This window comes from Nicotiana tomentosiformis, chromosome 5 (assembly GCF_000390325.3).
Source record: "Nicotiana tomentosiformis chromosome 5, ASM39032v3, whole genome shotgun sequence".
NCBI classification, from domain to species: Eukaryota; Viridiplantae; Streptophyta; class Magnoliopsida; order Solanales; family Solanaceae; genus Nicotiana; species Nicotiana tomentosiformis.
The window spans coordinates 115,537,648-115,550,029 of record NC_090816.1 but is presented as its reverse complement, the minus strand read 5'-3'; the positions used below and the strand labels follow the sequence as shown (position 1 = coordinate 115,550,029).

Below are 12,382 nucleotides of genomic sequence, written 5' to 3'. Positions count from 1 at the left end.
AATATGTTAAGAAGACGATTGATACACAGTTGGACATTGGATACTCTCTAGTTGGACCCCATGTTTATCATGTGATTGATCTTACTGAAGAACTTCAGAAGCTGGGTACAAGCTTGGTAAAGAGCTTTCTGAAGATTTGATTTTGCAGTCAGTATATGATGCTGAATGTTTTCACTGTAAGAAGAAAGGACATTGGAAGAGAAACTGCAAGGAGTATCTTGCAACTCTAAAGGATAAGAAACAAGGTGAGACATTAATGAAAAATATTTTCAAGATTTCTTTAGCTACTACTAATTCTTCACTGTGGGTATTAGCTAGATACTGGCAGTGGCTATAACATCTGTAATATGTTGCATGGGTTCAACATAAGTAGGAGGCACAAGTTGCAGCCATAGCTGTAGGATCAATTTCTTTAATAATGTTTTCAGGCAAAGTACTTATGCTGGATGATTGTTATTATGTTCCTAAATTTGTTTCGAACATAATTTCAGCTTTTATGTTGGACAAGCGTGGATTTCGTATTAACATAGGCAATGGTATTTACTCTATTCATTATGGTAATGATTTATATGTGAATGGCTATGTCCAACATGATGTTTATGTCTTACTGTCACGACCCCAAATCCACTAGTCGTTATGGCACCTAGTCCAACCTGCTAGATAATCCAACTAATAACCATCCAATTTCAATAATATTAATAAGACAATGGAACAAAAGGAATTATCTGAATCTTAAACATTTTTCCCAAGAACTGATAGTACAAATCATGAGCTTCTAAGAATAGAGTTTATAAAGCGGAAATAAAATAAATACAAAGTCTGTTTGAATAGTACATAAACGGAGTTTTACAGATCTAAAACTACCACGAACAAGAGGCAACTACAACCGGGACGCAGGTATATCTTTAATCCAGCTCCCATCGAACACAACAACATCATCAGCCAACCTCTGCATGCAAGGAATAGAAGTGTAGTATGAGTACAACCGACCCCATGTACTCAATAAGTAACAAACATAACCTTAGGTTGAAAGTAGTGGCGAGCTTGTACCAAGGTCAGAGTCCAACTCCTATAAGCAACAACAATTCATAACAACATAAAACAAGTAATAAAAAGAGTAACCTAGATATAAAATGCTCAGTTGAATCATGATTTCAAAAAAAAATGTTCTGCTTTTCAAGTACATCAATGAAAACCCAAATCGTTGACCGGAGTTCCCAGAAATATGAATAAGTTTGAAAACAATAATTTTTCCCAAAATCCTTTCAATAATAAATAAGATGTTTCATTTTCTTTCCAGATATCAGTGTAAAATAAATGCATCACTATGCCCATCTGTCAACATGCGTGAAAAATCATGAATGAAGTGATACCATACAACATGAGGGAAATAGATCTCTATGCATGTATGTCATGTGTGCATATTAATACAATGTATCTCAGAGATGTACTCATATACTCACACTCTCAGAGTACTCAATCTCACTATCTCGCATTCTCTCTCACTATGATCAGCACACTCAATCACTCAGTGCTATACAATACCTGCTGCGGCATGCAGCCCGATCCCTGTTTATAGTCGACTGCACTTACTGGGGGTATGCAGACTCCGTAGGGGCTCCTGCAGCCCAATCGCTATAATCCGCACAGACAACTCACGTGCTGCACGAACAACTGACATGCCATAATATCAATACCTGAATCCGCACGGACAACTCACGTGTTATAATAAGCCAATCTGGTCTGTTGCAGCGTGCAACCCGATCCCATAATAATAAAGTATATAAAGCCAATATGGCCTGCTGCGGCGTGCAACCCTATCCCATAATTATCCTCATAATCAGGCTCTCGGCTTCACTCAATCATCAATCTCTCCAGTCACTTTCTCATGGGCTCACAATGTCATGAAAATAGCCCAAAATGATTATATAATGTATTAATAAATAACAACAGAGACTGAGATATGATATGCAATGAAATGAATATGACTGAGTATAGATTTTTAATTTAAAACAAATAATTCACAGCAATATGACATCTGTGGGTCCCAATAATACTGGCACATAGCCTTAACATGATTTTTAATATGATTCTCAGCTAAATTTCTTCAACATATAAAACTGCATAGAAAATGCCAAGATTATGACTACAAAATGCCACGGAACCAATTACGTCACAATTTCTATGGTGCAGGCCCACACACCCGTCACCTAGCATGTGTGTCACCTCCCAACAATTTACATAATACATATATTCAGGGTTCATACCCTCAACTCCAAGATTAGAAGAGTTACTTACCTCGAACAAGACGAATCTAATGCCGAGCAAGCTAAACAATGCTCCAAAAATCCCATGATGCACGTATCAACTCCTGAATGGCTTGAATCTAGCCACAACAAATTTGATTAAGTCCACCCAAATTATAGGAATTTATTCCATATCAAAATAGTAATTCTTTCCACAAAATCCGAAATTACACTCAAATATCGCACGTGGGGACCAAGTCTCAAAACCCGACAAAAGTTACAAAATCGGAAAGCTCATTCCACCACGAGTCTACCCATATTAATTTTACCAAAATCCAACCTCAACTCGACCTCCAAATCTTCAAATCTTATTTTCAAATCCCTAAGTTCAAATCCCCGACTTACACCTCAAAAACATGTAATCTAGTCGGATTATTTGATGATAATTCAATATTATGGAGTAGAAATGATCACAAGGACTTACCTCAAGTTTTCCTGTGAAAACCTTGCTCAAAAATCGCCCAACCCGAGCTTGAAATGCCCAAAAATGGCAAAAGCTCGGAACCCCTCTGTTTTTGTACTGCCCGGGGGTTTTCGCACCTGCGGCAACTTGGCCTCTTCTGTGCCAATTGCATGTGCGGAAACAGACCTCGCATCTATGCCTTTGCTTGCGTCTACGCGCCTATGTGTGCTTTTGCGCAAGTCGCTTCTGCGCGCATCCTTCCGCATATGCGCTCACGCTGGTGCAGAAACTTCCTCACACCTGTGACCACTGTCTCATAGCCCTCTGCCCGTAGCTGCACTTGCCAGGCTCACTTCTGCGATGGAATTTTCCGCAGGTGCGATTGCATCAGATGGCAGAACCTTCAGCTTTTGCTTCGAAGTCCGAAATTGATCCGTTAACCATCTGAAACTCAACCGAGGCCCCCGGGATCTCAACCAAATATACCAACAAGTCATGCAATATCATACAAACTTAGTCGAACCTTCAAATCACCTCAACAATGCTAAAACCATGAATCATACCCCAATTTAAGCCTAATGATCTTTGAAATTTTAAGTTTCTACAAACGACACCAGAACCTATTAAATCACGTCCCATTGACCTAAAATTTTGCACACAAGTCATAAATGACATAACAGAGAATTTCATAATCGGATTTCGACCCCGATATCAAAAAGTCAACTCCCCGGTCAAACTTCTCAAAAATTCAACTTTTGTCATTTCAAGCCTAATTCCACTACGGACCTTGAGATAATTTTTCGGACACACTCTTAACTCCAAAATCACCATAGGGAGCTATTGGAATCATCAGAATTCAATTCCGAGGTCGTTTACACGAAAGTGAATATCCGGTCAACTTTTCCAACTTAGGTTTTTAATTATGAGACTAAGTGTCTCATTTCACTCCGAAATCTATCAGAACACGAACCAACTAACCCGATAAGTCATAAATCAACTCTAAGGCATAAATTGAGCAGTAAATGGGGGAACGAGGTTGTTATACTCAAAACGACCGGTTGGGTCGTTACACTTACCTAATGTGAATGCAAATTCAATTATGCATATTTCTAGTCTTAAGAGGAAAAGAGATGATCAAGTAAACCATACATACCTTTGGTATTTTAGGCTTGGTCATATTGGAGAGAAAAGAATTAACAAGTTGTACAAGGAAGGGTACCTTGACAAGTATGATTTTGAATCATATTCAACTTGTGAATCTTGTCTCAAAGAAAAAATGACCAAATCTCTATTTACTAAAAGTGGAGAAAGAGCTTCTGAATTATTGGGACTAATTAATATAGATATTTGTGGGCCCATGAAAATTCAATATAGAGGTGGATATTCTTACTTCATCACCTTCACTGAAGATATGTCAAGATATGGATTTGTGTATCTTATGAAACACAAATCTGAATCTTTTGAACTGTTCAAAAGGTTCCGTAGTGAAGTTGAGAAACAAACTGGTAAAAGTATTAAAGTACTAAGGTCTGATAGAGGTGGAGAATATCTTAGTGAAGATTTTACTAGGTATCTCAAAGAGAATGAGATTCTCTCATAGTGGACACCTCCAGGAACACCACAACATAATGGTGTGTCTGAAATAAAGAATCGAGCCTCATTAGATATGATTAGATCTATGATGGGGTTTACTGATCTTCCAATAAATTTATGGGGATATGCTTTGGAAACAGCAACATACTTACTTAATAAAGTTACTACTAAGCCAGTCTTTACAACACCATATATGTCACGACCCAAAACCTAACATGTTGTGATGGCGCCTATCGTGGTATTAGGCAAGCCGACCTTTCCAAAACACTTTAAAAATTTAACATAAATGAATTAAGACATTTAAAATAACCGAAATTCTCATAAATACGGGGTAAAACCCAATTAAATATAAGTGCAAAAAAATAACCCGACATCGGGATGTCACTAAGTCATGAGCATCTAAACCAGACTGGAATCAAAGTTTACAATGTTCCAATAATACCCAAGCAGAAAGAAAAGATAATAATAGAGGCGAATAAAGGGCTGCGGACGTCGGCGGCTACCTCGTAAGTCTCCGACAACCACAAGTGCACAGACTCAAATATCTCTATGAACGGTCTCACCTGAATCTTCACACAAGATGCAGGGAGTAACGTGAGTACTTCCAACTCAGTAAGTAACAAAATTAAATAAGGAACTGAGAAGCAGTGACGAGGTACACAAATGCAGTTCATTTCAGTAATTTCAGCACGAAAAGTAGGCATGCTTTCAATTCAGTGTTTTAAATCAAAACATTTCGAGCTCAGGTAAAACAATATAAGCCCTCCAGAAAATTCCACAACAACAACAATTAGCAACGAAGTGCAACAGCAAAATAAGAGGAAGGACAACCTTACATGGCTACTACCACTCATCTATCTCAACAGCTCAATCACTCGGCTCTCAGCCTCAATACTCACAATCAAAGGTACATGCGCTCACTGAGGGTGTACAGACTCCGGAGGGGCTCCTACAGCCCAAGTGCTAACTCAAGGTCGTGTACAAGATAATTCTTCTCTTGCACCTTTAACTTTCTGGACACATAGGCAATCACCCTACTATTTTGCATCAACACTATACTGAGACCAATACGCGACGCGTCACAATACATAGTATAAGACCCTGAACCTGTAGGTAGTACCAATACTGGGGCTGTAGTCAAAGTTATCTTGAGATTTTGGAAGCACTCCTCACATTCCTCGGTCCACCTGAATGGAGCACCCTTCTAGGTCAATTTGGTCATAGATGCAGCAATAAAAGAGAAACTTTCTACAAATCGGTGATAATACCCTGCCAAACCAAAGAAACTCCGCATCTCTGTAGCTGAGGACGGTCTAGACCAACTCTGCACTACTTCAATCTTCTTCGGATCTACCTTGATCCCTCTCACGAAACTAAATATATGCTAAAGGAATGAATTCCACAAGAAAAACTACCAAATTAGACTCAAAACCCGAAATTGGCTCAAACCCGGCCCCCGAGCCCACGTCTCGAAATCCAACAAAAGTTAGAAAACTTGAAAGCCCATTCACTCATGAGTCCATACATATGAAATTTATCAAAATACGACATCATTTGGTCCCTCAAATCCTTAAATTAAACTCTCCAAATTCTCAAGCCCTAACCCCCTATTTTCACCCCTAAATTCCACTAATTTGATGATAATACAATGGGAAAACACCATAGATAGGAGTATTAGAGCCTAAGAAACTTACCTCACTGAAAACCCTTGAATCTCCCTTCAAAATCACTCCAAAAGCTCCGAAACCCGATCTGAAAATGGTGGAAACGAAAAAAAATTAGCAAAGTGTTCTACTTATAGTTTCTGCCTAGGTCTTTCGCACCTACGGTGCCACATCTGCGCAAGAACCTATGCACCTGCAAAAAATCATTAAAACCCCTAACTTCGCACCTGCGCTCCATATCCGCATCTGCGACCACGCATGTGCGGAAAAGACCTCCCACCTATGGCCAGTGCCTGACCTCCTCACTTTCACTTCTGTGGGCACCTATTTGCATCTGCGGACTCGCAGATGCAACCTCTCCTATGCACCTGCGGACCCACCCTACTTTAACACTGTCCGCACCTGTAAACTCCCACGCGCACCTGCGACCTCGCACCTGCAGCTCCCATTCAGCAGATGCGGAAAACACCAGCAGCTTCAGAAACCAGCAAACCAACTATCTCCCAACACCAATAATTGATCTGTTAACCACCCGAAACACACCCGAGGCCTTCGGGACCTCAACCAACCATAATAACAAGTCATATATCAACATACAAACTTAGTCGAACCTTCAAAACACTCAAAACAACATCAAAACACCAAATTACCCTCGGATTCAAGCCTAAGAACTTCTAAACTTCTAAATTCCGAAAATGATGCCGAAACCTACCAAACCATATCCGAATGACTTCAAATTTTACACACACGTCACAAATGACACTACGAACCTACTCCAACTTCCAGAACTCCATTATGACCCCGATATCAAATTTTCCACTGCCGAACAAAATCGCCAAATTTCCAACATTTGCCAATTCAAGCCTAATTCCACTACGGATCTCCAAATCACATTCCGGACGCGCTCCTAAGTCCAAATCACCTAATAGAGCTTACAAAATTATCAAAATCTGAATCTGAAACCATTTACATATAAGTCAACATTCGATTGACTTTTCCAACTTAAGCTTATCCCAAAGAGATCAAGTGTCTTAATTCACTCCGAAACCACTCCGGACCAGAACCAACTAACCTGGTATAATACAATATAGCTGAATTACATAAAAAGAAGCAAAAATTAGGAAAACGGAGCTATAACTCTCCAAACGACTGGCCGGGTCATTCCAATATAAGACGTGGAAAGGACGTAAGACTAATCTTAAACATATTAAAGTTTGGGGTTGTCCAGATTATGTTAAGAAATTATAGTCTAATAAACTTGACTCAAGATCTGATAAGAGTAGGTTCATTGGGTATCCCAAAGAAACAATGGGATATTATTTCTATCACCCTTCTGACCATAAAGTATTTGTGGCTAGAGGAGCAACCTTTTCGTAAAGAGAATTTCATTTGGAAGGAAATTATAGTGGAGAAATAGAACTTGATGAAGTTCAAGAAACTAATGAATCAACACAAAATCAAGATCATGTGACACATATTTAAGAACCTTTATTGGTTGTTTTGAAGTTGACAAGGAAGTTGTCACCTTCAACGGTTGAAGTTCAAGAACAGGTTAATGAACCAGTTCCAAACCAATTTGAGCAACAACCAAATCCAATACCAGGTGAGCAAGTTGTACAAGCACTACTTAGAAGGTCTATACGAGAACGTCATGTACCAACTAGAATAAATCTAATGGTACAAAATGATGTATCAAATGAGGTTGATAATAATATGATGACCTTAAGACCTATGAAGAGGTGACACAAGGTTATGACAATGAAATATGACAAATGGATGTGAAAACAGCTTTCCTTATTGGTGAGCTAGAAGAGAATGTGTACATGATACAACCTGAAGGTTTCACATCTCCGCCTGTTAATAATAAGATTTGCAAGCTACAAAGATCTATTTATGGACTAAAGCAAGCTTCTTGAAGTTGGAATATTCGCTTTAACAAGACAATTGAAAAGTTCAATTTTGTTAAATGTGAAGAAGAGCCTTGTGTATACAAAAAGGTTAGTGGGAGTACAATTATATTCTTAGTATTGTATGTTTATGATATATTACTCATAGAAAATGATATACCGGCATTGTAAAGTATCAAGATTTGGCTATTTGAACAGTTCTCCATGAATGACTTGGGAGAAACAGGTTATATATTGGGAATAAAGATCTATAGAGATAGATCTAAGAAGTTGCTTGGACTTTCTTAATCTTTGTACATTGATACCATCTTAAAGAGGTATAACATGGATAATTTCAAAAGAGGTTATCTACTGATAGGTACTGAAATTACTCTCAGTAGAAAGGATTGTCCTAAGTCACCTGAAGAGAGAGAATGCATGAGTAGGATCCCATACACTAGTGCACTGGGAGCTATCATGTATGCCATGGCATGTACACGTCCTGATATGGCTTAAGCACTAGGAATGACTAGCCTATATCAGGCAAATCTTGGTGAGGAGCATTGGAAGGCGGTAAAAACTATTCTTAAGTACTTAAGAAGGACTAAAGACCAATTCCTCATTTATGGAGATTCTGAGTTGAAACTTGAAGGTTATATTGATGAAAGTTTCTCTTCAGATAGAGATGATAGCAAATCTATTTCTGGTTATGTATTTACGTTAAATGGTGGTGCAGTGAGTTGGAAAAGTTCCAAACAAGCTACAGCAGCTGATTCAGTGACTAAAGCAGATTATATAGTAGCTAGTGGAGCTGCTAAGAAAGTTGTATGGATCAAAAAGTTCTTAACTAAACTTGGCGTGATTCCTTCAATAGAAGGTGCAACTCCATTATTGTGAGACAAACTGGAGCCATTGCTCAAGCAAAAGTACCAAGATCACACCAAAACTCTAAACATATTCTGCGAAGGTATCACTTGATAAGAGAAATTATTGAACGTGGAGACGTTGAGATTCAAAAGGTTGATGAAAAGGAAAATATTGCAGACACATTCACTAAAGCTCTTGGCACAAAGGAGTTTGCCAAGCACAAGCTAAAATTGGGAATAAAGTACAAGAGCGATTGACTCTAGTGCAAGTGGGAGATTGCTAGGGATATAGTAGATATACCCTAGATCCAATCTCATATTTGATGATTTGAACACATATTTGTGAACGTTATTTCATATAAAATATATATGACATTTAATATTCTTTTACCATTATTATTAATTACTTGATTAATTTGATAAGGTCCTTGATTAAATTTTGAGACTTGTCATCGTGATGGAGATCATGATAATGAGAATAAAGTTTCTTCTAAATTTAATTTAAATTTTGTTCTTGATCGTAGGATTATTAATTTGGACATTAGTAATCTGGTTAGTTCAATACTTATGTGATCGTCTTTACGTGATAAAAATTAGTTGATCTCATTAAATAAATTACATAGATAGATGATGCATATAGAGATATAATTATTAAACCGACTCATTGAATAATTCATAATGGCTAGAATTACCATAAATTGTCAATAGGATATTCTCTTAAAGAATGTGATGCAAGAGTTTTCTTTGACTTGAGATCGTCATAATAATTGACAAGTTATTTATTGTGCTTTGATGCCAAACACCTATGTCCCTAGGGCGATAGTTGAAAGGATATTGGGTATGATTAAATGCTTGTAGAATTAGTGATTGATCAAGATATAATTTGTCAACTATTGGTAATAAGTTTAAGCTCCATGTTGTTATGAATTATAAACGACCAAACTAAGACCTTGGCCAGGGCGATTGAATGAAAGAAGAAAGGAGTTTCTTAGGTCATTCAATGGTCGATTATATTTGACATGGACACATAATTGGCCGCCTATTAGGATTTGACAGTGTAACCATATCCTAGGGTGGCTTAGAGCTATAAGGATAAAAGAAAATATTACTTTATTCTTCTACTGGTTCTTGAGAGTAAATTGTATAATTCATTCTATCCGGTCATTAAAGAGTGTTTCTAGACTCCACCCTTAATTAGTATATTGATATGATCAATTTACTACCGTTTTAGTATTGAACCAATGGGGTCGCACACTAACGAGTGTTCTGGTTTTTGCTAAAGGATTAATTACTTTATTATTTGATAATTAAATTAAAGAATTTAATTAGTCAAATAAATATAGTTATTAGTCTAAATGGAATATTATTATACTCTCTGCTAGCACAAAGGATATAATTAATATTGTGGATAAATTAAAGTTTTCTATTTGGAATAGAAAATTAAATTATTTCTCTTGGTTAAAATATATATGTGATATATAATTAATACTTATTTTATATGAAAGATGTCTTATAAAATATTAATAAAAGACTTATTAATTAAATCCAATTTTGGATTGGAATAGTAACGTAAAATGCAATTGGAATTGGATTGGAAAGTCGGCTGCCACATTACCCATTTGGAATAGGATACAACTTATAATGGAAAGATTCCATAAAGTCCTAATGGACTTGGAAAAGAAAAAATCACCGAAGCTAATTTTTTCTTGTCCCGTTGGAAAAGTATTGCAAACTCGAGTATATATATATATATATATATATATATATATATATATATATATATATAGATATATCCGTGAACATTAAGACAACAGAGGAAACCCTACAAAGTTTATTTGTTCCGCACAAAGTCAAGAGAAAACTACTATTTACAAGAAATTGTTTTTCTTATTCTTTTACTATTGAGTTGAGATTTTTGAGAAAATTTTCAACACAATATTTTATTCAATTTATTCACGGTTTCATTGATCAAAGAGTTGAAAGTAAGGATCGGTCTCGGTGTGAATACTCATAGAGTTTTCGCACATCGAAGAATTTTTGAAATGAGACTCTCTTTACCAGGTACGTCTTAGCTATGATCTTTGACATGTAAATAAATTTTAAACACGAAAAGATCTTCCTATGATTGTTATTGTATTCCGATGCGACAAACATCTATATGCAATCCTTCAAAAATTCTCGTATTTGATCACAACAAATAATAAAAAACGTTAGGAGTACTTTCATCAAATAATGCATATGGCTGAGCCAAACTCGAACTCCTTATTAACGATGTTTGAATTAAACCACCATCTTATCACAAAGTTTCTTATCAAAACGAAGCTCTTCGACCAAGAAGGCATTATGATAGAACTTGTCAATTCATAGTGCAATGACCATATATACTTTTGATGGTACATATGAAAAGATGGAGAACATATATTTGGACCATGACGACATGAAATATAGTAATACTAGTATCTGTTTTCTCAAATACATTTGTCAACAATATTTTTTGTTGTCATATGTTGAATGTTATTCCCAAAATACTTTTGGCAACAACAATAAATTCGTTAGATGCATGTCGTTGCAGTAAACTCCGATGCAAAAAGTATATGCAACAAAAATTAAAGTTATTATGAAAAACTAAGTTAACGCAAATAACACGTCCCTATATATTATATTTTGCTGTTAAAAAGCCATGCAATAGTGGTTTATAAAAGTATTGAACAACAGAACTGTTGCCGATAAACTAATTAAGACTTCGAGGTCTTGGCGTAGACCTCCTCTACGTTTTATTTGTTGGTTTTAAATTGTTAAACATACTATAGAACTCTTATAATTGACGAGTGATTGAGGATTATCGACCTAGTACATTCAACGTGTGTCAGTTAAAAAAAAATATATTTTAAACTTAAGTGTATCCTAGTAATTATTTCGTTTAACAATTACAATATCCTGCTCTTTCTAAATTCAACAGATTGTTGGAGTTTTATCACTATAATAGTTAAGCATAAATTAATGAAAAACTCCAATACTTGAGCTGTCATATATTAGTGTTAGTTATTGATTATTGGTTCTTGCAATCGGATCCACAATTAGCTAGTACCCAACAATTACACCTTCTCACATCTTTAAATTTCATGTACCAAGAAGGCAATGCATCAGTCGAGTTGTTTCAATAATGGTTTGGTTCATTACTACTAATATCTTAATAAGACATAATGTAACGATCCGATCGTTCGTTTTGAATATTATAACTTCGTTTCCCCATTTACTGTTCAATTTATGCCTTGCAATTGATTTATGACTTATCGGCTTAGTTGGTTCGGGTCCGGAAGGAATTCGGAATGAAATGAGACACTTAGTCTCATAATTGAAAATTTAAGTTAGAAAAGTGGACCGGATATGGACCTATGTGTAAACAACCTCGGATTTAAATTTTTATGATTTCAATAGCTCTGTATGATGATTTTGGACTTAGGAGTGTGCCCGGAAATTTTTTTGGAGGTCCGTAGAGGAATTAGGCTTGAAATGCCGAAAGTTGAATTTTTAAGAAGTTTGATCGGGGGGTTGACTTTTTGATATCGGGGTCAAAATCCGATTCTGAAAATTTTAATAGGTCTGTTATGTCATTTATGACTTATGTGCAAAATTTGAGGTCAATCGGACGTGATATAATAGG

General features: G+C 36.4%; 1 protein-coding gene across 1 annotated transcript; it reads left to right on the top strand.

Annotated features, from left to right (window-relative positions):
• The first annotated feature begins 8,377 nt into the window (after nt 1-8,377).
• On the top strand, nt 8,378-8,749 carry LOC138893033 (secreted RxLR effector protein 161-like). The gene has a single exon (XM_070176802.1). The coding sequence runs from the start codon at nt 8,378-8,380 to the stop codon at nt 8,747-8,749; it is 372 nt and encodes a 123-aa protein (XP_070032903.1).
• Nucleotides 8,750-12,382: the final 3,633 nt, after the last annotated feature.

Bases quoted from the DNA above. Each gene is read 5' to 3' on its own strand.
- LOC138893033 (XM_070176802.1), top strand. From the start codon at position 8,378: ATGACTAGCCTATATCAGGCAAATCTTGGTGAGGAGCATTGGAAGGCG.